The sequence below is a fragment of the Hyaena hyaena genome, unplaced genomic scaffold (assembly GCF_003009895.1).
Source record: "Hyaena hyaena isolate Hyena2069 unplaced genomic scaffold, ASM300989v1 scaffold_1570, whole genome shotgun sequence".
NCBI lineage: Eukaryota > Metazoa > Chordata > Mammalia > Carnivora > Hyaenidae > Hyaena > Hyaena hyaena.
The window spans coordinates 198,422-225,497 of NW_024082206.1; the positions used below are offsets into that span (position 1 = coordinate 198,422).

The window sequence follows — 27,076 nt, forward strand, 5'->3', positions numbered from 1 at the left end:
ATCCTTGGGTCTAGGATGTTATTGTCACTCAGATTAAATGAATTGAAGATGGGGAAAAGGTGATTCCCTGAAGGAAAACTAATATCTTTTGTCTAAAATGAGGGACGGAGTGACTACAAAAACAATGATATTACTACCTAATATTAAAAAAAGTATATATTTTCCCAAAGAGTTAGATAAAATCTATCTGATCACACCGAAATTGATTTTAGTGGTATGAAACTATGCTTTGGGTAGAAAAATCAAGGTGACAAAAATTATCTATTTGTGTAAGTTCATGGGAAGTATATTACAGTACTTCCTTAAAATCCCAATCTCATGGGAAAGTTACTGTAAAACAAGAAAGATATACTAATATGTATCAAAACTCTTAGCACACCATTGTTTTAACCTTAATAGAGAGGGCAAATTTAACGGTATAAATGGAATTTTTTTACATTACTTGATTAACAACTAATTCACCTGAATTATTTTATTCCATATTTTAACTGCGTAGTTTCTTGTCACCACAGTTGCTGTTTTCCCCATACTGTAACTTTCTACTTCTATATTTTAGAATATATTTCTCCTGTATATTTTAATACACTGAACAGAAAGGTATGAACATTGATCTTATTTTTGACTAACTATAAAGCATTTTGATTAAATTCATAATAAATTTAAATAGTTGCAAAAGTTACAACATTTTATCAACACTGACGTTTAAAAATTAAAATTTATATACTCTTGTAAATACATCAGATGACATTTGAATTGCCATATGATTTGATACTCATCATATATTTTAAAAATATAAGAGCAATAATCTTAATCAAAATTCGAACAAGCCCTAAAATTTATGTAGAACTGCAAAGAGCCCAAGAACAGCGAGGACTGATTGAAGAACAACAAAATGATAGCACTTGTTCAGCCAGATTTCAAGGCCTATAAAGTGATAGAGATAAGAACAGTGTTGTATTAGCCAAGGGCTAACCAAATTGACAAATGGAATAGAATAGGAAGCTGGAGATCTCTGCAGAGATGGATACTTGACTTGTAACAGGTAGCATGGCTGATCAATAGGTAAAGGATGATCTTTTCAATTAAGGAGTGAAGAGTGGACACTGACTCTGACACCACACGTAAAAATTAATTCCAGGGGCACCTGGGTGGCTCACTAGGTTAAGCCTCCATTTTCAATTCAGGTCATGATCTCACAGTCATGGGTTCAAGCCCCACATCAGGCTCTATGCTGACAGCTCAGAGCCAGGAGCCTGCTTCAGATTCTAGATTCTGTGTCTCCCTTTCTGCCCCTCCCCTGCTCATGCTCTGTCTCTCTCAGTCTCTCTCTCAAAAATAAAAAAAGACTTTTAAAAATTAAAAAAAAATTAAAATTAAAAGAATTAATTCTAGGTAAATTATAACCCAAAATGTAAAAGGCCAGTCTTTAAAGGTTTCGGTAGGGGCACCTGAGTGGCTCAGTCAGTTAAGCATCTGACTTTGGCTCAGGTCATGATCTCTGGTTTGTTGGTTGGAGTCCTGCGTTGGGCTCTGTGCTGACAGCCAGCTCAGAGCCTGGAGCCTATTTCAGATTCTGTGTTTCCCTCTCTCTCTGACCCTTCTCTGCTCACACTGTCTCTCTCTCTCAGAAATAAATATATCACTAAAAAAATTTAAAAAATAAAGGTTTCAGAAGGTAATAAACACACAGAAAGTATTAACTATTAAAGAAATTATGAATAAATTTGGATTCATTAAAATTAAAATATGTATTCACCAAAAACACCATAAAAGAATGAAAAGATAAGCCATAGAATGGGAGAAAATATTTGCAGCATATGTTGTTACATGACCTCAATAAAAGACTTGAACTCAATATTTGAAGAAAAATCAAAGAGAACCTGATGGAACGGGTTTCTCTATAGGTATTACTGGCATTCAGGGCTAGATGGTTCTTTGTTGTGATGGGGGTGAGGTGGTTTGGGGTTGGGGGTAGGGGCTATGCTATGCATTCTAGGATTAGCAGGATAGCTCTTACCCATGAGATGCCAATGGAATCTTCCTAGCATGACAACAAAAAGTATACTCAGCCATTGCCAAATGTTCCCCAGGGGAAGGAATAAAATCATCTCTGGCCAAGAACCACTGTGGTAGAAGAATTAGCAGAAAGCATAAACAAGATTTTGAAAAAGAGGAAATACACATGTCAACCAACAAATAAAAATGTGATCAATTTATTAGTAATCAAGGAAATGCAAAAGGAAATCATGTTGAGATATCAAGACACACCCACTGTATTGGCAAAAAAAATTTATATCTAGCAACTGTTGATAAAACAAAGAGCACTGGGAATTCTTGGGCACTGTAGTTAGTATAAACAGAAACAAGCACTTCGGAAAGCAGTGTAACATGATCTCATCAAGAAAAAGTTATATATAACTTAGGCCAAGTAATTCCACCTTTGAATCATATATCCTAAAAAAATTAATTCCCATGTGCATCTGGATACATGTAAAAGAATGTTTACAGCAACATTTTTTTTTGTAATGTCTGCAGGCTAAAAATAACCTAAATGTTCAATAATCATGGGATATATAAATAAATTGTGGTAAATTCATTCAGTGAGTACTATACTATACAATGGAAAATTAATGAACGAAAGAAATATGCAAGCAAGGTTGCATCTCACAGTTATAATGTTGAGTGGTAGAAGACAGAAAAAAGAATACATACTCTTTGATTCCATTTATAAAATGGAATATTCATAAAATTAAACTTTATTTTTAGATATGCATACCTAGTAGTGAAACTATAAGAAAAACCACAAAGTGATTTTAGAAATCACGATGAAGATTTCTAAATGTGTGTGTGGGTAATGGAGAAGGAAAGTGATATGAAATGCAGAGGACAGAGGGGGCTGTTATTTCTTGCCTCAAGTGTTGGCTTTGTTATGTGTATGATGTTACACATTTTACGATTTGTGCACTGTGCTGGATATGTGTTATATTTGACAGTTTTCAAAAGGTTATAAATATTTCCAAAATTTCTTTAAAAATTAAAAAAAAAATATTACCTTCTCCTAAAATTATTATTTTCATTTTCTTCCTTCACATTTTATCCTAATCTTTTTTTGCTTAAATTTTATTGAGCACCTATGAAATTAAAGTATAATAAAAATGTACGTATAAATTGAAATCTAAATTTTTGTTTTATTTTCTATGACAGCAAAATCTCCACACTATGGATCCTCACAGTCATTAACATATTTTTAAAATACATTTCTTTAGGGTTATTATTGGTTATTGTTACAATTGTTATTAATACATAATTTATTAAAAGAACATAATTACATTGCACACTTTGATGAAGAATTATTGCACGGGGGCGCCTGGGTGGCTCGCTCGGTTAAGGGTCCAACCTTGGCTCACGTCATGATCTCACAGTTTGTGGGTTCAAGCCCCACGTTGGGCTCTGTGCTGACAGCTCAGAGCCTGGAGCCTGCTTCAGATTTTGTCTCTCCCTCTCTCTCTGCCCCTCTCCTGCTCATGCTCTGTCTTTCTCTCAAGAGTAAACATTAAGAAACATTTTAAAAAGAGAATTATTGCACATAAAAGTAGACTTTTATTGGAAAAGTATCTATCAATGAGATAATGATCAAAAGTATTCTCATCTGTTTATGAAATAGAAAGGTATATAGCTAAAAGCCAACATCCAGAACTAGCATGTTATTCTAATTTTGCCAAGAGAGTTAGGAGATAATCTTTTATAAGCTAAATGAAGTGAGGACTGATTTTAATAAGAATATTTCATACTGTTATTTGATAAAAATAGGTCATAATCACCTAATGGAATAACATTCAGTTGAAAGAAAATAATTTCAAATTATTTTTTATCTGTTGGTTTTGTCGAAGATGTCATAAGTAATTTGGCAATCCTGTAAGTAATTACACCTGAATTTTAAAAAATTATGATTCTAAGATAACTTTCAAACATGTAGCTTTCTTATTTATTTATTTATTTATTTATTCTTTTAAAATCTTTTTAATGTTTTTTATTTATTTCTGAGAGAGAGACAGCATGAGCAGGGGAGGGTCAGAGAGAGAGGGAGACACAGAATCTGAAGACAGGCTCCAGGCTCTGAGCTAGCTGTCAGCACAGAGCCCAACCCAGGGCTCGAACCCAGAACCGTGAGATCATGACCTGAGCCGAAGTTGGATGCTTAACCGACTGAGCCACCTAGGCGCCCCTCAAACATGTATCTGAAAGAGTTCCATGGATCTTTTCCCTAGTAAAGCAATGATAGTTGATGAAGATTATATGTTAAACAAAAAGTAAAGTGTCTGGAAATTGTCCTAAGGCCATATAGCGAGAATTTACTCAAGAAATCTATTAAATATCAGAAAGAACAGCAAGTCTGTGGTATCTGAGTCACCACCCACTCCTCTCCCCACTCCCCAGTTCACTGTGATGGAAGTTCTACGCTAGGTGGGTTCAGTCAAGAATCCAGGTGTACTCTACCTCCAGCTCCCTACTGAGGACTATGGTATCTTCCTAGGAGGAGCAGGCTGCTACCATTTCTCATGCTCCCCCACTCACAGCTTCATGTTAAAAGAGCTCTATTTTTCAGCCTGAGAGTCTGGGTCTTCTCTTATCCAGCTTTACTAATGGGGCAGAAGTTCTATTACAGAGGTAGCAGGCTGAGAATAACAAGCTCCCAACTACCCAACTGCAAGAAGGGGCAAACCAAAAATATCAGAGGCTATCCCCCTACCCACTGCCTGCCTATAATGCAGGGGTGTCATTCTAAGAGAAGTGAGTGACTGTCCCTGTTCCCAATAATGGCACTAAGATTTTGCTTAGGCAGGATAGGTAGGCTGTAAGAGCAGAGAGCTAGCTCTGAGGCTCTCCAAAAGAGATCTGAATTCATCTGGAACAGAACGGAGTGTGGGAAAGTTTGCAATTAAGACACTGGAAAACAATGGAGAGTTTGGGAGTAAGAAATGATGAAGAGATTGGTAGCTCTATGAGAGCAACAAGCTAAACTGTGAACCAGGGAAGAGCTGACCAAAGACCACCAAGGAAAGAGTTAAGAAGAGCTCTCCTGGGGGCACCTGGGTGGCTCAGGCAGTTAAGCGTCCAACTTCAGCTCAGGTCATGATCTCACAGCTCGTGAGTTCAAGCCCTGCGACGGGCTGTGTGCTGATAGCTCAGAGCCTGGAGCCTGCTTCCGATTCTGTATCTCCCTCTCTCTCTGCCCCTCCCCTGCTCGAGCCCTGACTCCCTCTCTCAAAAATAAAAAAAAAAAGAAGAAGAAGAAGAAGAAGAGCTCTCCTTGGACTGGAATAAACTTGAGAGTTTGGACTCAAAGACTACCTCTGCAAAGGGATCAGGACTTAAAAGCGAATTGAATGGTGAAGCAGATTATGCCCCAGTGCACTGAAGAAAATAATAGAGCAATCAACCAGCAACAAATAGAGTCTGACAGCTGGCAGCCTTACCAACAGCTTAATGTAGATAGCTTAACAGAGAAATGAAGGAAAGAGACAAAGAGAGTCCTGATAAAACCATTGTCATCCATGGAAGACTGGATATGTCAAGGGTGCAGTGGAGGAAATAGATTTTGCTAAAATAGTTCGACCAAGTCACTAAAATGTTAAAAATCAAACAACACACCCTTGGGCTAGGGTTGAGAAATCAAGATCCAGAGTTGCTACAATATATTGTCCAAACTGTCCAGTTTTAAGAAAACTGTAAAAAATGTATAAGACATGGAAAGATGCAGGAAAGTGTAACCCATACTTAGGAAAAAAATGTAGGCAACAGAATGCCTTGAGAGGGCTCAGATGTTAGAGTTAGCAGATATAATGTAAGCACTTATAATATTTTAAAAGATCTACAGAATACCATACTGAAAGATATTAAGGTAGGTATAATTACAATGTCTCAATAGAGAATATCAATAAATATATGCAAACTATGAAAAGAAATATAATTGAAATCCTAGAGTTGCATAGTATAATAATTTCAATGAAAAAAATTATTATAAGGGCTCAACAGATTTGAGCTGACAGAAGAAAGAATCAGGAAACTTAAAGAGATTATACAGTCCAAAAAAGAGAGAGAAAACAGAAATAATGGTTGAAAACTCCTCAAATTTGATGAGAAATACTAATCTACATATTCAAGAAGTTCAACGAATTCTAATTGGAATAAGGCCAAGGATATCTGCATCCAGATATATCACAGTTAAAATGTTAAATGCCAAAAACAAAATCAAAGTTTGGAAAACAACACAGTAAACATAATTTGTCACATATAAAAGAGCCTCAGTAAGATCTAGACACATTGTACTCCAGAAGGCAGTAGGATGACACATGCTAAGTACTAAAAGAAAAAAAAATGCATACGTATATAATTGTATTTTTGAGCCCATAACATTTAGAAATGTAATATATTTGGCAATAAGAGCATAAAGGAGGCAGGCAGGAGCAAATCTATATATGGTAAGGAGATGATACAAGGTGGTGACTCAAATACATAGAAATAAATGAAGAGAATCAGAAATGATAAATAAGGGGCACCGGTTGGCTGAGCTGGTTGAGTGTCCAACTCTTGAGTTCATGATTCATGAGTTTGAGCCCTGCATCAGGCTCTATGCTGACAGCATGGAGCCTGCTTGGGATTCTCTCTTTCCCCCCCTCTCTCTGTCCCTCCCCTGCTTGTGTGCACTCTCTCTCAAAAAAATACATATTAAAAAATTATGTAAAAAAGAAATGAAAAATAAAAAAAGTTAATAAGACAAACACTATAGATATATATTTTCTCTTCCTTTCCCTTGAAGCTCCTTTAAAAGATACAAATTTAGGGGTCCCAGTGTAGCTCAGTCAGTTGAGAATCTGACTATTTTGGCTTGGGTGATGATCTCACCAGTTTCATGAGTTCAAACCCCACAGCAGGCTCTGTGTTGTTAGCTTGGGATTCTCCCTTTCCCTCTGCCCCTCTCCGGCTTGCACTCTCTGTCTTCCTCAAAAATAAATAATAAATAATAAACTTTTAAAAGATACAAATTTAAAGTAAATTATTATAACAGTGTATTTTTGGGTTTGTAACACATATAGATGTAATATAACAACAATAGCACAAATTGGAGGGAGAAGAAAAAATAGAGCTATATAGGAATAACCTTATTAGTTTTAGCTGAAATTAAATAGTATAAATCTGAAAAGATTATGGTAAATTAGGAAGTACATAGTAAGCTCTAGAGCAACTCCCAAGAAGATACCTTTAAAAGTATGGAAAATTCGGGGTGCCTGGGCGGCTCAATTGGTTAAGCATCCGACTTCGGCACAGGTCATGGTCTCATGGTTCGTGGTTCGAGCTCCGCGTCAGGCTCTGTGCTGACGGCTAGCTCAGAGCCTGGAGTCTGTTTCAGGTTCTGTGTCTCCTTCTCTCTGACCCTCCCCTGCTCACGCTGTGTGTGTGTGTGTGTGTGTGTGTGTGTCTCAGAAATAAATAAAACATTTTAAAAATATGGAAAATTCATAAAAATAATCAAAATATCGCACTAAAATATTCACTCACTGCAACAGAAAGCAGTAGAGGAAAAGAGGAATAAAAATCAAATAGGAAGTAAAGTGACAGATACATATCCAATATATCAATAACAGCATTGAATATGATTGGATTAAGATACAGTAAAACAGCAGACACTGCAAGATTAAAAATAAATATTCAACTACATGTTATCTACAGGAGATATATTTTAGATTCAAAAATTCAAGTTGAAAGTAAAAGGATGAAAAAAGTTATACTATGCAAACAATTATAAACAAAAGGAAATAGAAGACTTGAACAAATGTAAAACAACACAACTGAATATATCTGTTGAACATTCCTTGCAACAATAGCAGAATACATATATTTCTCAAGTGCAAATGGAACAATTTCCAGTATAAAGTATATATTAGGCCATAAAACAATCCTCAATAAATATGAAATTATAGAAATCAAACAATGTATGTTCTCTAAATGATGGAATTAGAAATCAATAAGAGAAAAAAATAATGACAAATTCACAAATATGTAGAAATTAAACAACACACCTGTAAACAACCAAGAAATTACATAGAAAATTACAAGAGAATTACAAGGAAAATTAGCCAATGCTTTGAGATAAATGAAAATGAAGAAATAGCATACTAAAACCCATAGGATGTGTATAAAGCAAGACTTAGAAGAAATTTTACAGTTGTAATACCTATATTTAAAAATATGATCTCAGGGGCACCTGGGTGGCTCAGTTGGTTGAGTGTCCAACTCTGTTAGGTTCAGGTCATGATCTAACAGTTAGTGAATTTGAGCCCTGCGTGGGGCTCTGTGCTGATAGTGCAGAGCCTGAGCTTGCTTCACATTCTGTGTGTGTGTCTCTCTCTGCCCCTCCTCTACTTGTGTGCACTCTCTCTCTCTTTCTCAAAAATAAATAAATAAACATAAAATTTTTAACAACAAATAAAAATATGATCTCAAATTAATAAGCTAATTTTACACTTTTAAGACGCTGGTAAAAGGAGCAAAGTAAACCTAAAGCAAACAGAAGGAGAAAAATAATAAAGATTAAAGTAGAAATAATAGAAGGTAGAAAACTGACAGAGAACATCAATGAAAGCAGTGATAAGATCAAGGAAATTGAAATCCTAGCTAGACTAACCAAGAAAAAAAGAGATAAGACTGAAATGACTAAGGTTTGGAATGAAAGAGGGGATATACTACCAACCTTACAGAAATAACAAAGATTGGAATGGAATACTATGGACAAATATTATTTTACAACAAATTAAATAACTTAGATGAAATGAACAACTTTCTAGGAAGATGCAAACTACCAAAACTGACTCCAGAAAATAAAAATTGAAAATCTGAATAGACCTACAATAAAGAGATGGAATAGGCACTTAAAAATCTTCCTACAAATAAAAACTCAGGTTCTATGGCTTTATTATTGAATTATACCAAACAGGTGAAGAAAAATTAATAACCAACTCTTCACACTCTTCCATAAATATAGAAGATGGGAGACTATTTTCCAACTTATTTAATGAGGCTGGTATTTACTCTGATTCTAAAACCAGACTAAGACATCACAGGTAAATTACAGATCAATATTCCCAGTGAATAGAGACACAAGAATATTTAATAAAATTATAGAAAATGAAATCCAACAACATTTTAAAAAGGATTATACTCCATGACCAAATGAGATTCATCCCAGGGTTCAAGGTAGGGTTAACTTATAAGAATCAATTAATGTAATACACCAGATCAATAGAATAAAGAGGAAAAAAATGATCATCATAATGAAAACACAATTAAAGAAACCCATCACTGTTTTATGATTAAAAAATAAAGAAATCAAATACTAATCAAACTAGGAGTAGAAGGGAACTTCCTCAGCCTGCTAAAGGATATATGAAAAATCTACAGCTAACATCATACTTAATGGTGAAAGACTGAAAGCATTTCCCCTAAGATCAGGAGCAATAATGTTCATTTTTGACATTTACATTTAAGCCAAGGATATTCTTCTTGCCAACTTACATTCAAGTCAGGGGAATTGGGCAATAATAACAAATAAAAGGCAATTAGATTGGGGAAAAAAGAAGTGAAATTATCTCTATATGTGTGGCATAATCTTTTATTTTCAGAATTCTAGAAATCATTAAAATTAACTATTATAATGAATAAGTTCACCAAGCTTACAAGGTAAAAGATTAATATATGAAAATTGGTTAGATTTCTATATACTAGCAAGGAAAGAACAGAAAATGAAAAAAAAAGCAATTACACTTATAATAGCAAAAAATAACCAACTCTTCACACTCTTCCATAAATATAGAAGATGGGAGACTATTTTCCAACTTATTTTATGAGGCTGGTATTTACTCTGATTCTAAAACCAGACTAAGACATCACAGGTAAATTACAGATCAATATTCCCAGTGAATAGAGACACAAAAATATTTAATAAAATTATAGAAAATGAAATCCAACAACATTTTAAAAAGGATTATACTCCATGACCAAATGAGATTCATCCCAGAGGTTTTAGGAATTAATTTAGCACAAGAAGTGCAAAAATTATACTCTAAACTTATTATAAAATATTGTTGCAAGAAATTAAACCTTTTAAAAAAGAGAAAGAATAGCTCATGTTCATAGGTTGGCTTTTATCATAGAAATTCTCCTCAAATTGATTTATAGTTTTAATGTCACCCCCTTGTCAAAATCCCAAATGATTTAGTTGAAGAAATTGACAAGCTTATTCTAAAATGTATATGGAAATTCAAAGGACCCAGAAAGCAAAAACAATTTTGAAAATGAAAAATAAAGCTACAGAACTCAGTGTGAATTTCAAAACCTAGAAATGACTACAAAGCTATAGTAATAAAAAACACTTGATACTGGCATAAAAACAGATATATAGATCAATGGAATAGAATTGAGATACTAGAAATAAACCTTTACATCAATCAGCCTAGGGTCAACTGATTTTTGACAAGGATACATAGATCATTCAATGGGGAGAAGGATAGTATTTTCAATAAAGAGTGTGAGGGCAACTGGATAGCCACATAAAGTTATTTTGTACTTCTTCCTTATGCCTACAAACAAATTAACTCAAAATAGATTTAAAAAAAAATACCTCAAGAGTTAATGTTACAAAAGTCTTATAAGAAACCTTAGGTTATGCAAAACCTTCTTAGAGACACCAGAAGGACAAGCAACCAAATGAGAAATGGATTAGAATTTATCAAAATTAGAAACTTTTGTGTTTCAAAGAACGCCATGAAGAAAATAATAAGATAACCCACAGAATGGGAGAAAATATTTGCAAATCATATATCTGATAAGGGGATTGTATCCAGAATATGTCAACGACTCTTGTAACTCAATAATATAAACATAATCCTATGAAAAAATGGGCAAAGAATCTGAAGACATTTCTCAGAGATTTACAAATGGCCAATAAACTTATGAAAGATGCTCATCATGCATCATCAACCATTAGATAAATGTAAATCAAAACCACAATGAGCTACACTTCATACTCATCAGGATGGTTTAATCAAAAAGATAGTAAGTGTTAAGAAGGATGTGGAGAATTTGGAATCTTCATACATTGCAGGTAGGCATGTAAAATGGTACAACTGTTTGGAAAACATTCTGGAAGTTCCTCAAAATATTGAACAGTCAGCATGTTTCTCAGTGATTCCTCTTCTAGATATATATCCAAGAGATGTGAAAATATATGTCCACATGAAAACTTGTACACAAATGTAGGTATGAACTACATTATAACATCCAAAACAGTGAAAATAACCCAAGTATCCACCTTCAGATGAATGGATAAATTGTGGTATATCTCTACAGTGGAATATTATTTGGATAAAAAAAAGGAATACAGTATTGTTACAGGTGACAGCATGACTAAATCTTGAAAACACTATGGTAAGTGGAAGATGTCATGTACAGAAGACTACATATTGTATGATTCCACTTACATGAAATATGTAGTAGGCAAATCCACGGAAACAAAGTGTATCAGTGCTTATGTAGAACTATGGGTGTGTGAAAGACATGAGGAGTAACTGCTAATGGGAATAGGTTTCTTCTTTGGAGTAATCAAATGTCCTAAAATTGACTACTGAAATGGCTGCACAACTCTGTGAATACACTAAAAACTATTGAATTGTGTATTTATACCAGTATATGAATTACATCTCAATGAAACTTCTAAAAATGTGGCTCTAAAATCGAAAATAGCTAAAAAGCTTTATTTAAAGCCATGTTTTTCCTTTAGAGTTTTTACTAGTGGTTTCCTTCCATTGATGTCATGAGACTTTCCCTTCAAGAGTTATATATTCTACAACAGTAGTCCAGAAATGGGAGAGGCAGAATTTTTCAACAAAATTTCTTAACTGCTACCATACTCCACCATGCATTTGAATTTAGAATGTTCCAACATAGACCCCTGTAGCATTTTTTCTAATACCTTGTGTATTCATTTTCTGTTACTACTGTAACAAATTGCCATCAACCACGTGGCTTTAATAACCCATTTGTTACCTTGTAGACCTATACTTTAGAAATTCCGCACAGACCTCTTTGATTAAAGTTAAGCTGTCTCCAGGGCAGCATTTCTTCTGAAGACCCTGGGAGGGAACATCTTGCCTTGCCTTTTCCAGTTTCTAGAGGCCTCGAGTATCCCATGGTTCATGTTATCCTTCCTCCATCTTCAAAATAAGCAATGAAACTCAAGTCCTCCTGACACTGCATCACTTTACATAGCTTGCATTGTCACATCACTTTCCTGGTTCTATTTCTCTGCATCTTTCTTCCGCTTGTAAAGACCCTTTTGATTCCCTTGAGCCCACCTGGATAATTCAAGACAAAAATCTGCCAACTTTAAGGTCACCTGATTATGTCTTAATTCCACCTGCAGCCTCAATTCCTTTCTCACGTAACCTAATACATGCACAAGTTCTAGGGATTAGGACATAGACATTTAGGGGTCGCATTATACTGCCTACCACATCATGATTTTCTTCTGATAGAAATGTATATAAATTAAGGTAACGGAGAAAGCCCTATGGGTTTGTGGTAGTTTGGTTAATCACTAAAAGAGGATTTCTCTTTTGAACAATATGCTATAGTAAATTCTGGCATGAGTAAAGGGTAGCCTTTATCTTGTAAAATGGAGGGAAGGCTATTGTGAACTCCAGCCTGTTCTTAGGCAAACCAACTTTAGGGAAAAAATTAAAATGGAAATTGAGGATCTGGAATAGTATTTGTTGCTTTCAAATAATTGGGATATGGCACATCCACTTAAAGACCTCCCATAATCTAGAACCCTAGTTAGATGATCATTCATTTGGGGCAATGGTTTCCAAATTTGGCTGATTTCATAATTACTTGAGAATTTTTAAAAAATAAAATTAGATTTCCAGGCTTTAATCTAGACTTGCTAAATCAGAAGTTCAGAATGCAGAGACCTAAAATGTTTTGAATAACTTCTTTAGTGTATTCAGATAATTAGCCAAATTTGATAATGATTCACTTAGGAGACAAAGAAGATTGAATAGGTGATGAAAGAAGATTCATATGTTCACTAGCTTTTTCTAGTAATTGCTTGTTAGTTTTGAAGATTACAGAACATTTAAATATGACCTAGAACTTTGGACAGTCTGACCAATGTGTAGCCAATAGAGGAATCTGAAAGTTTCACTCTTTCTCACTCCCAAGTGATCACGCAGTCACAGAAAACTAGAACTATTGGATTATTCCTCTTTTGGTGTATATACTCTGCCATATAAGCTAAGGAATATTTGAATTTGCCTTCACTAATTTCTTATAAAATAATTAGTTAAGTTATTCTTATTCTACATACATAATATGAGAATACAGTGATACTTAAGATTACTTTGCATTTATAGCAAAAATGTGATATACCAAGTCGTGGTTATAATTCCTATCTAAAATCTATGAATTAGCATATTTTCTGCACCTTACAGGCAAAATGTTGATCTTTTTTAGTTTAATAACCTTTCCAGAAATAAGACGAAATACCTTTTAACAAAATGTGTAATAGTAGGAGGGTAACTGTTGATCATTAAACATGCACATAATATAGATCTTAAAAGGACTGAAATTTTGCATTTTCTCTGTAGATATCACACCGCAGAAAGAAACTCAGGAAGGAATTCCACCCCTGACCCAGAGTCAGGAACCCCTGAAACCTCAGGAGAATATATCACGACCCATTCATCATCCTTTAGTTTTAAAAACTAACTTTGAGGAAGAAGAGGAGGAAGGAGATGAACAAAATGGTTAGTAAGGCTTTTCTCAGATTTACAATGAACATTCAAAAAACCCTACCATGTTATTTATATGTTTTTTAACTATTAGGGGTTTATAATGTAATAAATATGACAGATTTTGCTAAGAAAATAACTTCAATTCCCTTAAGTACATTAAATTCATTATGTTCTAATTTGTTCTATGTCTATATATGCTTACGATCATTGGGATTGGAGAGTTTTTGTTGTATGATGGCTGGGAGATAGACCTTATTTAAATATCAACAGTTGCTCATGCTGATTTTCCTAATGGGTAAAATATAACAGTTTGAGACATTTACCAGTATGCAAATTACTGATTTAAAAAATTTTTTTAAATCCATCTGTGAGAACAATATTTGGGATTCTTAATCCTGATTTATATATCTTCACATTATTTGGCTTTGGGACAATTTAATTAAAAAATATATATCCTATAGATGCATCTAGTTTATGGACAAAGACTCCTGAAGAAATTGAAGAAAAAAGAGCAATAAAGGAGATGTGCTATAAATCTGGTAAGAAATCAAACATTTGTGGATTTTCTAATGCTTGATGTGACAAATATACTAACCACTACTTTTCTGATGGGAGATTAGGTGAATACTACAGATTTCATACTCCAGATATGTCATCATCAAAAAGCATTGCCTCTACAGCAGACAAAGAGTTAGAAAAGCCTTTGGAAAATGGCAGTGAATTGCAAGAAGGTAAGGCATGAAAAGGTGGTGTTTCAAGGTGATGTATGAGAGATGCTTGGTGTGATAGGCTGTGAATTATTTAGGAAGATGTACACTAGAGCTAAATGATAAATAATACATCAGAATTGAGAGTGAGAATGAAATGCTTTTATCGGATGACCTAAATTTAATATGAAAAGCTGCTATTAATTATGCTTTCCCAGAGGAAATGCAGAATGAAAAGACTACATAAACATATGGGGGCACTACTCCCTCAATGCAGTAATTCTATAAATAACTTGCTTTTACCATCTTACTTTTTGCTAAGAACGCTCCCTAGGAAGTAGGTACCTAGTTTTCTCTGTGAATAGAAAGGACAGCCTAACCCTAGAAGGACAAAAGGGAGATCACAGGATGATGTTAGTGGCAGAAGGAGGATACATTTGTTTATTGAATGAGTGCCTTCTGTGTACCAGGCAATTTCAGAGGCAATGCAGCTGGATTATTCCAAGGCTGGGCCTTTCCTGGATCTTATGCTTTGGTGAATCTGATTTCAATGTTGGTAAACATTTTGCCCTTGAAGGCAAGATAAGAAGAACATTATTTTCTGGATGTAAAACCAGAAACCCAGAGAAAATCCATGGGTATAACGAGTTTATATAGTTTTCCTGCTTCTAGGATGAGATGAAACACAAGTTTTGCTGCAGTAGGAGATTTGAATCCTCTCCTTTCAGTAAAAGTAAAAAGATGATAGTTGGGACAATCTCCCAGGATCAAGATGAGGGTAGGATAAAGTGGAGGATAAAGAGTAAAATGCCTGCCACTCAAGTAAATATGTGGTAAACTGTTTAAACATGGCAGTAGGTGGCAGCAGCGTACCATCAGATGTTGGATGTTAAAATGATTTGGAAAGACTTGGCTGATAGGCGGGCATCATATCTAGAGAAGAGCACTTTGCTCACATTACCTAGACAAAAAAACAAATAATACACGTCAGAAATGAATATAAAAATAGTAGATTACAAAGATATTTATACGTATTTTCCCTTTATAGTATGTGTCATCAATGTCCTTTATGGTAAAATTAACTTTTTTTTCTGGTTTAGAATCTAATCCGAAATCACATGGTGCATTTGATTATCATGTATCTCTTATTCTGCCTTTAATAGCTTATTTTAGTAAAAAATTATGTAGAGATGTGTAAGAAAAATGCTAAGAATTATTTAATTAGTATTAAATAATTAGCATTTATCAGTGGTAGACTCTAATGCTTTTCACTCAATTTGTTCATGATGAATAGGTATATTCAAAAGAAATATAAATTTCATTACAGAAGAACATATAAAACAAATTAAATATGTTATACATACATAGTAATGTTAGATTATTTAATTTTTTAAATTTCCATTTAATAAATAATCCACATAGGAAAATAAATTTGCTTGTTATTTTCTTGATAATTACAAATGTGTGTAAAACTCATATATTTATAAGTTTATTGTTCATCATATCACTATACATATCATTATGCAAACAATACTTGCACTAATTTTTAGACTTTTTATTATTATCATGAATTTTATGTAAGACTTTTTACTATTATCATGAATTTTATATAAGCACCTAATGGCCCCTGAGGTGATTTTCTATTTTTTTCTTTTTTCTTTTCTTATTTTTACTTAATTTTTTAGGGGATGGTCTAACAGTTCCAACAAAATTTAGCCTATTTGAAAGGCAAGGTGAGATAAAAGCATCACTGGATAGGAAGCCAAGGACTGACATTGCTGCTTTTGAAAATGGAGGTGAGTTAATTTACAGCTGGTTGATTCTGAATATATAATAAATGAGTCCAAATTTCTTCTCACATAACTAATTTTGCTTTTTCAAAATGTTGACATTTTTATTGTTGGCTTTGGGTAAGAAACTTGAGGTCTGGAACTGTATATAATTAATTGCCATAGATCAATCCTTACAGTAGAATGTCTGACACATGATGTGCACACTGTGAATATTTGTAGAATAAATGATTTTATGTTTAAATAATTGAATGTCTGGATGAATGAGACATGTTTATAAAATTGACAGATGTCTGGAAGTTAATATGCTGGATCAATGAGCCAAGTTTAAACAAGGTAAACTCAAACTGTGATAAACAGTCTTGCATTTAAGCTCAAGACATTAATGGTAGATTTTCTTCAAGTTGGGAAAGACTTGATATGATACAGATTGTGAAGAAAAAAATAAGTGTTTTTTGTTGGACAGAAGGTTTAAAAATTATTTAGTAATTGGTGTTAGCTACCAAATAGCTCAGGTAAACTCACATTGAATTATTAGGAATAGTATAGGAATATCATTAAAGGTGATAAGTCATTTAAAGTACTCAGTGGAGTGTCTGACATATAGAAGAATGCTCTGTAAATGTCAATTATTATTACACCAGTTCCACTGATTTCTGTATAGGGTAGTCCACATTTGTGTGTCATTTTAAAAGAAAGCTACTTGAAGCGAATATTTTATGTTACAAAAGTGTAATTTGTATGGTGAAGAATCTGGAAATTAGAATATATAATTTTTAAAGCAATTAGGGATGTTTATCTTGGAAAATGGAAGAACTTTAAGGAACATAAAAATTGCTTTCATATGTCTGAAGATGTTATACTGAAGATATATTTACTCTAAGTACCTCTAAAGGGTGGTACAGGGTAGAAATAAAGATTTTCATATGTTAAAGGCAAATTAATTGTGTTGACTATGTTAATTTTTTGCTATTATCTGTTTGTAAGTGTATATATTGTATATTTATATACACACATGTGCACATATATTAATTTAAACATATATGATATGTATAGAGATGTGGGTGGTATCATTAAGAAATGTTTAAACAAAACTGGGCAAAAGGTATATTGTGGAGGATAATCTTGTATCGGAAGACAGTGTTTTACAACTTTCTGCCATCATAGCCACTGACAGTAAGGTATTGTCATAGGTGGTGACTGTTACGTTCCACAGAAGATCATATTTCTTGGAGTAGATGAAAAGAAAGCTTTAACTGAAGAGAAAGAAATTACCATGTCAAAATATTCAAATACTAAAGGTAATGAACCATCCTATAACTTTAATCTGTTCATAATTTGGATAGATAAATTAAATATAAAGCCTGACACTTGTAGAAACCAATACAAGAGGCAAGGTAATAAATTGAAATATACACTAAATCCAGTGAATAGGAGTCAAAAGCCGTAAGGTTTCTCAGTCCTGGTCTGTCCCTAAGTGTTTGCCCACGAGACTTCATCTCTTTTAGCTTCACTTTCCTTATCTAAAATATTGGCCTCTTGGACTACATAATTTCTAGGAGTCTTACTAGATCTACAGTTATTGGTCTTTAAATGGTAAAACCAACTCCTTTTTAGTTTCTTTTTCCAACTTCAAATACTCTGTGTGATTGAATTTTCTCAGAAAGCTTTGTGAACACTGTGAAGAGTATTAATTTCATGATTAATTTCTGACTTCCCCATTTTGTAATTATTACCAACTATAGTCTGTGAATAATCAAGAGATATAATAAAATGCATCCTTCATAGTTTTGTACTCCTCTTACCATGTTTAGAATCTCCCAGCTAGTCCCTCTCTGCTGGGCAGCTCTCAGTCACAGACTAAAAGTATTGCTGTCCTGTAATTAGAGGGCTTTACATATTCTCCATCCAAATGTTAAACAGTTTCATCTACTGTTTTGTCACCATTAAATAAACATTTTCAAGAATAGGTTAAGGCACTTGTGATCAAATAATTCTTATGGGAAATGATATATAAATCTTTTCCCTCTCACTCAAAGATGGAAACATTTTGCCCAATAGATCAAAAACATAAAACACACACAAAAAAATTCTAACTACACTAATAACAGTTGCCACCCTTCACCTGTGGCTGTTTAAATTTAAACTAAAATGAAATTTCAAAAAAATTCAGCTCTTGGGACGCCTGGGTGGTTCAGTCGGTTTAGCATCCGACTTTGGCTCAGGTCATGATCTCACGTTCATGGGTTTGAGCCCTGGCCCTGCATTGGGCTCTGTGCTGACAGCTAGCTCAGAGCCTGGAGACTGCTTCAGATTCTGTGTCTCCCTCTCTTTCTGACCCTCCCCTGCTCTGACCCTCCCCCCTCCCCTGTCTCTCTCTCTCTCAGAAATAAATAAAACATTTAAAAAATTCAGCTCTTCAGTTGCATTAGCCATATTTCAAGTGTTCAATATGTACATATGATTAGTGGCTATCATTTTGTACAGTTCAGACTGAGAAAATTTCCATCATTATATAAGGCTCTGTTAGAAAGTCCTGCTTCAAAGCATATAACACACAAAAGTTGTTCCATTTAAATTATTTTTGGCACCTTAATTTAAATCAGCACGTTTGATTTAAAATTGATAACCTTCTGATTGTTTTGTATGAAGTTATTAAAAATATTGCCACAAATATATAATTTATATATTGAAGATAATGTCTGTATAAAAGATTTTTAATGTTTTGTTAGTGACAAATTTTGGGGAGTCAATGTAGTGATTAGTGAATTTCAGTGTTGTAAAAATTAATATGTATTTTTGAAAGAGGTATACCCATTATATAATGTTTGAAAAGTGAAATACAAACTGAAAGCTTCTTTTACTAACATTGATATTTTATTTTCTTAATTTGCTTTAAAAGATAACAAGGACAGCCCTCATCCAAAGCGTTCCCTAACTACCCGACTAGTACCTACAACGCATGTTTTAAATGCTACTGAGAATATCAGTATGAAGTGCAGAGAGGACCCCTCTTCAAGTGAGACACTAGCTCTATCACTTTTTGGCCTTAGATATATTTGTCTTATCATTGATTTGTTTTGCTTATTTGAAATAGAGTTTTTTAAAATGAAAGAAAAAAGGATGGTTTGAAAATTATTCAGGATTAAGAATTAAAAACAATATTCTTCTACTAACTCTGAAATGAATTGTGGTGTAGGTCCTAGTAAATTATATACATTCCCACTAGTTTAATTTAGGTATTAAAATTAACAATATACTCCATTCTCGGAAGATTCATTAGTACACCATTTTAAATTTAACCCATAGTGGGATACATTGACAAGTTTTTATTATGTGATTGATTATTTTTCATGATTTGGTTTCTTCATGCCATTCTGTATTCCGGGCTACTTCTCTTGATACAATTAAGACTCATGAATCTTCCTTTCTGTTTCCTTCTTTCACTTATTTCATTTACTGAGATTGTAATGTTCTTGGATCCCAGCCAAGCATTGAAGGGGGAACCATGATGGTTTTACTCCTAAGAAGCTTAGCGACATTTGTTAAAAATATGGTTTCCAAATCCTAGGAGTGGGAGTTTGAGAACCATGATGGTTTACTCCTAAGAAGCTCAGTTTAGTGACATTTGTTAAAAACATGGTTTTCAAATCTTAGGAATGGGAGCTTGCGAGTAAGGGCAGGGCATGATGTTTGGAGAGGAGGTGGTGAATCCGAACTCAAACTTAATGCTTAACTGAATTTGAGAGCTAGGACAAAGACAGATTTGATTTATTAGTCCACTACAGAAAGTTAGTATAATCTACATAGTGAACTTGATGTTCATTTTCTTCATGCAGTAGTGAATGTTCAGGATCTCCAAACAGAGAAATAACAAAGAATGCCCTGTCGACTAAATTGTTTTAAGATTCTCTGGAGAAGTGTACCTTAGAAATTCCTAGAAAATTGAGCTTCTATATAAATTTTTCAGTGTAAAAATATGCCAGTAAAACGTGAATAATTTAGTACTCTTAGCAATTACAATTCTGACTACTTAGTCTTGTTTCACCAAACTAACCTTATACTCAAATTCTTAAAACTTAAAATAGGGCGCCTGAGTGGCTCAGTCGGTTAGGCATCCGATTTCATCTCAAGTCATGATCTCGTGGTTTATGGGTTCGAGCCCCGCATCGGGTACTGTGCAGACAGCTCAGCACCTAGAGACTTTCAGATTCTGTGTCTCCCTCCCTCTCTGCCCCTCCCCTGCTCATGCTCTGTCTCTCTCTGTTGCAGAAATAAATAAAAAACTATTAAAAATTTAAAAAAAACTTAAAAGAATAAAGTAATATTCACTAAAAGTATTTTACATTAATCCTTATCCTTAGGAAGTAGATTTATGTTCAAAATAACAATTCTAAAACTACTTAAAAATAACATTATAATGAGATATATAATTATATTTGCAATGTAATTTTGTATTCTTTTAAACAATCCACACATTCTTTGGGGGAAAACATTTCTCTCTGAGGAATACTTCTATCGAAGTTTTTCTCATTAATCAATTATCAGGAAAGCTTTTTTCTTGGGGGTGGGGTATTTTAAAAAATAAGTCACACTTTGTTCTAGAAAGTGAAGTATTAGTGTAGTGTATTTTTTTTTCTGTTACTTGACATGTGAATGCACAGATATGTAATTCTCACCTACAGTAATTTTCAGATAAAGGAATCTCTTAAAAAAACTAAAAATTTGTATCTTCTTCAAGTGAATGATGTCCAGCCAGTGAGGAAGCCTCACTTTAAAGGTGTGAAAAAAAGAAAATGGATTTATGATGAACCAAAGAATTTTCCTGGCCCAGGAATGCGGAGAGGTAAGGGATCTATGTATTTGATATTTCTAAATTATAATTTGAAAAGAAAGTAGATATAAAATAATATTTTCTAATTAAAAAACAAATTACTATTGTGCAACATGTTATTTTACATCTCAACCCAAATCTTATAAATTTAATTCTCTTACTGCACATTGTCTTCTATAGCACATACATTCTGCACATTGTCTTCTATAGCACATACATTTACCATGCAGTATGTTATTTATGGGTATGAAACCAGCTTCTTTTATCCCTCACGCCTCTCCTGCTTTCTTTTACAGCAGTACAGACCCCAAATCCCAAAAATAAAATGAGTTACCATCGCAATAATAAGAACAGAAATGCTGAGAATGCATCCTATATCCATGTTCAGAGAGATGCTCTCAGGACTGTCTCACTGAGTGCACCTCCCCGCAGCAGGCCCACAAATAGGTCCTACAATAAAGTCGATGTTAACAAGGAACCCAAAGTCAACCTTTGTCCAGGTGAGGCTTTTTCTTTATATGATTTACTCATGCACGTGGTTTGCATTCCCATGGAATCACATGATGGTCCAAGTAATCTTCATCCTTACCCAATCCCTGTTCTGTTTCCAGGCCATCACCATCACCATCACCATGATGTCTTAGAGAACTAGTAGGAAGATTTCTTCCACGAGCAGGAGTGCATGTGGTTTAAAGGATATGTTAGGGAGCACCCAGGTGCTTAACCAGTCGGTTAAGCATCCGACTTCAGCTCAGGTCATGATCCCGTGTCCCATGGGTTTGAGCCCCATATTAGACTCTGCTGAGAGCTTAGAGCCTGGAGCCTGCTTCGGATTTTGTGTCCCCATCTCTTTTTGCCCTTCCCCCTCTCACACTATTTCTCTCTCACTCACAAATAAATAAACATTAAAAAATTTTTTTAAAGATATGTTAAAAAATGTGTTGGGTGCAGATGAGTAGACATTGAACCTCCCTAGTGTTTTGTCTCACAGCATTGCGCTTTGTTCCCCCCTGGATAGCTTTATTTCATTCTTGAGGATTGTTTTCAAATGGTTGACATTTTCTTGTTCCACTAACCATGTTGTTCAATCACCACTTTCAGGCTAACGCCTTGGCTTTCCTTTAAGCCTTCATGATTGCTTTCTGAAAGGGTTAGTTTGGGGATTAACTGCAATATTTTTGACAACCTCTCATCTCTCCTGCCATGTGCAGATTGCTTCTAAATCATTTCATCATGTAATAGGCAAACTCGTAGTATATGTCAGTATGTACAAGGCCACAAGGGAGAAGGGAACACATCTTTCCTTCCTCTCTCAAATGAATTTTGCTCTTTTGAAGTTGGGTTTCAGTTCTCTCAACTTAACAAAGGGCCACTTAATTCCCTCTAATTTCGTGTTTGTATTTTCCTGTGTTCACAGTCTAGGAGTTCCGAATGTTGTGTAATTTCTGAAACATAAGTAAAAATTCAATGTCTCTTTTAGGTTCTTTCTTTTACGTAGAAGTTAGCTTTATTTAAATTGTTTTTCTTCTATTTGTTTTAGAATAAAATGATATATGGGTTTATATATAAAACAAGAATATTCTTAGGTAAAACAGTCTTAATTTTATTTATTACTATTATTATTTTATTATTAAATTTATTGTTATTGGCTGTCAATAGATCTATGGTAAGGTGGTCACAGTTATGTCCACTATTGCTTTTGGGCCATTAGTGCAAATGCTAACACAGGAAAACAAGCAAAGAAATTCTTAGTATTACTATGAACCATTCTTTGAGAATCATAGCTGCATAGTAATGCTTAAAAACACAAATACAACATTGTTAGATAATAGTTCAGATATAAAGTTGCCAGAGGAAAGGAGGTATTTACAGAGCAAGTCAGTATATAAAAGGCTTTGGTTTCCTGGGGCAGTGAGTTCACTATGGTAGAGCAATCACTGCCCTGATGGGAGTCACTTTATGGAAGGTAAAGAGAACTGGCAATGCCTCCTAGGTCTTTTCTTTCTTTTTTCTTTCTGTCTTCTGCAAGTATTAGCAGAATTGTCTGTAAAATCAGGATAAAGCAAGGCAATGAAATATTTTGATCACATCCAGATATCCTAGTCTCCCTTAGCTTAGCGTCATGGGACAGAGCCTTATTTGAAGAATTGGACAGCCAACTAAAAGGTGCATAATTATGTTCACTGATAACATATATGGTCTTAATAAACTCACTCAGGTTCCTAATGCCTTAGCTTTGAAATGCTAAAATAAATTACTTAGAGAATAGCTCAGAGATATTTATAACTTTGAGACACTGTTGGAATATAATTTTAAAATTAGAAAATATGAATTCTGGTCTTCTTTTTTTCCTCAGATAAATATATATCAACATCATATAATGGTTCAGCCTGGAGAAAAAGAATTCCTTTTTCAAAAACATATTCAAAAACTGAAAAGATATATACAGGTAAATATTTAGTAGTAATTTTAATGTATCATATAATTCTAAAAAAATGAATGACAAGTTTCTAAGGTCAGGAAACATACTTTAGAAAAATTTAGAAAAAGTTCATGATATTGTAGTTTAGTAGAGATCGTGTACTAGCAATTTAATTTTACTTTGTTTTATTTTATTCTCCTTTGCTTATATTTTATGTGTTATCAGAACTCTTCTGATATATTTCTCTCCTTAGATACAAGCTTAGCAGTTGCAGCAATGACCTGTTAAAATGCATTCTTTGTTGAACTGTAAATATATAAAACCATATCTTGACACAAAATATCAAAGCCCTACTATATCCATACATAAATATTAGCTGATGCAGACTGACAGGGCACCTAAGATGAACTTTCCAGATCAGGATGCTCTGAGGGCCTGTGGTGTTTCCCTTGTGCTCTGTTCTCTGGAAGAGTATGGGTATCCTGGGAACCTCCCAGGATGAAAGTTGGAAGCAGACCCAACCTCAGGTGATTTTTTTGCTAAAAAGCTTGGTGGCTCCTCCAAGCTGCTCTGGGGCTGGCACAGTAGATTTGGAAAACCACATAGGATAAAAACAGTTTCAGTTACTTCTCAGAAAATTGAATCTTCCCCCAAAAATCTAGACAGTTCCTACCTAAATCATTAGCCTAGAACTTTCAGAATCATCTGAAATCCATAAACTCTTTTACAAGTGCTTTCCAGAATGAAAACTGAACACATCCAGGTTAGAAACTATCCACTTTCCAAAAAAACCCAAAACCAGAAAACAAAACAAAGAAAAGCCCCCAAAAACAGCTGAGTTCTTCTTTAGTAGTATCTCTCAAAACTCTTAACTTCAACGGTGAAGCCAATTGCTTTTCTTTTTTTTGCCCGTATCTTTCCACATCATATTGTACTCCAAGGGAACTCTGCTGTAGCATTATTTAATTGGCTGTATTTTCTCTTAGATTTCTGTGAATTTTCACATGTAATTGTACTTAACTTTTGATGGAAAGGAGGTAAAAATCCTGGATAAAACTACAAATTTTTGAGCTACATCTTTTTCTCCTGTGGTTTCCTTATGGTGTGATGTTATTTGAAGTATTAAAGGGTATGCTCTTCATCCATGTCTCCATCCTGGTAACTGCTCTAGTTTCCCAGCAGCCTTCTCCTCTCCCATCCCAGGTAGTTACACATGAATTACAGAAGGATTTGGGGAGTGAAGAGGGGTCACATAAGAGCATGAAACATGTATGGCACAAGAAAAGGAATGTGCAGAGGATGTGAGTTTATAAAACTCCTCCCCCTGCCCCATTCAATCTGTAGGGCAAGGAGGAGAATATGGAGGGGCAGCAAAAAATCAGATACAGTGTGGGGCCACTTAATGCATTCTAGTCTTCATCAGCTCTTCTCCTGTCACCTCCAGCTATGCCAGGGCCCAGGGGCAGAAAGTTAGTGATGGATTTCCCTTTGAAGTTTATAAAGAATCTGAACATAAAGAGGATCTGCATTGTACTTTCCAGATGCAACCCAGGGAAAAAAGCTTTGGAGAGAATTTATAAATGCCATCTGGTGGTGGGAGTGGGGGGAGCAAGCCATGTCTAACATGAGACAGGGCTGGAGACAGCCTCTGGAAATTCCCAAGTTCCAAGTTTACTTGGGAGGGCATCATGTATTCTTGTGAGTTTCAAGGGAAAATGAATTCCTCAGGAGCTACAAAGAGGATCTACAGAGTCTTTGGGCTGGGACTGAAAGCATAACATCGAAGATGCCTTTGTGGTCTGGTCCTATTGCAGGGGAGGACTCCAATCTCAAATTATTATGAGAATCTCAAAAGATGGCTCTGCCAGGGAGTGGTTTATAATTCAAATCATCCACTTGATACCTGCTATTGAAGTGTTGCCTGAGGGCAACCAGCAATACCACCACCTGGGAGTTTGTTAGAAATGTAGAATCTTCTTATCAGACCGCCTGAATTAGAATATGCTTATTAACAAGTTCCCCAGGTGATTAAGATGCACATTAAAGTTTGAGAAACCATAGGCTATGTTGTCTGGACCACCATTCACCAGCACAGGACCCAGGCCTTCTGGAGACCCAAGATTGCTGAAGTAATATTCTCTTCCTTGCAGTCACAAAGCAGCAACCATTTTCCCCTGTTCCAACCCTAGAAATGAGAATAAGCAGCAGAGAGGTCCGGGAGAAAGGACCTCTACATCAGGCAGAATGGGGACGTAAGTCAAGAAATTAAATAGAATTACAAACATCGGGTTTTCTTATTTACCTGAGCTTTTGACTGGGAAATCTGTAACCCCCAAACTCTTATCCTTTCCAATTGTTGTGATTCTCAGACTAGAGAGAGACCAGCTTGTGTTTCCTCCCCTGCACTTCCTGCTAGGGTGCAGAGGAACAATTTCAGCATTTCCCAGCGGACAGATGGGCTGATGGAGAGAGGAGGCAGAAAGCACAAGCTGCCACTAGTTTGTTCCACTAAGGAATATCTCAGAGCCAAGGCCACAGAACTGTAAATGGGTGAGAGGAGCCTTTTGGGAAAATGCTGTCAGATGCTATGAGGATACTGCAGTAGGAGAAGAAAATGTGTGGGAACCAAGGAAAGGAGCTAAAGGCTATTAGAGATGTCAGCCCTCCCTTAAGGCCGCATGTCCTTTCTGATCAGGATAGAGCTGGTGTGACCAGAGGCACCTGTGTCTGTAGGACAGCTCATCCGTTCTGTTCATTCTGGGTGCACCGAGGCAGAGCCTTACATGTAGGATTTTTTCCATTCTTTTCCATCCCTCCATCCAAATGCAAAAGCTCTGGAAAGAAATGGAATTAGTTTGAATGACGTTTTGAACAATTACGAATTAAAACAATGAGCTTTGTTTTTGTCTTGCCTTTATATTTATGGTAAGTAATTAGGCAAAGGAATGCAGAATGTTGGTGCCATGAAGAATCCTGAAAAAGAAAATAATTGACATATTTTGTGTGTTTTATTAGAGCCAAGAAGAAATGGGAGCAAGTAAATCTGGAGGTTGAGAGAAGAGAAAAATGAGTAAAGAGAAAAGTTCCAGATATCATCTGATTTACAATCAAAAATGAAAATTCAAAGACTGAGATATTCAAGTACTCCATACTATATACTGGGTAGCCAAAGATGATAAAATGCAAATTCTGAAAATAAGATGCAGGAAGTACATTGTGCTCTTTCAAAACTGATAAAATGCAAATTACAAACAGCTGCCTGTGTATTTATATAGGTCTGGAATTCATTCGATGTATTGCCACAAACATTTAATAAAATTTAAAAGTTTGACAATTAAAATCATTCTTTAATTGTAAACTAAGTTAGATTGCACAGATTGAGAAGTAGAATTGTACCTTTGATCTCTGTTTTGCAATTATCTTTATAGAAGAAACCTCACATTTTCTTTCTTTACTTAGATTTTAAGTTGGGT

At 34.8% G+C, this 27,076-nt stretch overlaps 1 protein-coding gene across 7 annotated transcripts in view; it reads left to right on the top strand.

The window, feature by feature from the left end:
- CUNH12orf50 (chromosome unknown C12orf50 homolog) overlaps window positions 1–26,857 on the top strand; it is a 44,476-nt gene extending 17,619 nt beyond the window's left edge. For 6 of the 7 annotated variants that reach the window (XM_039224235.1, XM_039224233.1, XM_039224232.1 and 3 more), the window contains 10 exons: window positions 13,704–13,862; window positions 14,312–14,389; window positions 14,471–14,581; window positions 16,243–16,353; window positions 17,541–17,648; window positions 19,250–19,366; window positions 21,089–21,193; window positions 21,478–21,681; window positions 23,538–23,630; window positions 26,619–26,857. In XM_039224235.1, coding sequence (XP_039080166.1) covers window positions 13,704–13,862; window positions 14,312–14,389; window positions 14,471–14,581; window positions 16,243–16,353; window positions 17,541–17,648; window positions 19,250–19,366; window positions 21,089–21,193; window positions 21,478–21,681; window positions 23,538–23,630; window positions 26,619–26,644 — 1,112 coding nt within the window. In that variant the 3' untranslated portion in view covers window positions 26,645–26,857. The remainder of the gene's footprint in view (window positions 1–13,703; window positions 13,863–14,311; window positions 14,390–14,470; window positions 14,582–16,242; window positions 16,354–17,540; window positions 17,649–19,249; window positions 19,367–21,088; window positions 21,194–21,477; window positions 21,682–23,537; window positions 23,631–26,618) is intronic. The other variant, XM_039224237.1, reaches the window with a different exon arrangement.
- Window positions 26,858–27,076: the final 219 nt, after the last annotated feature.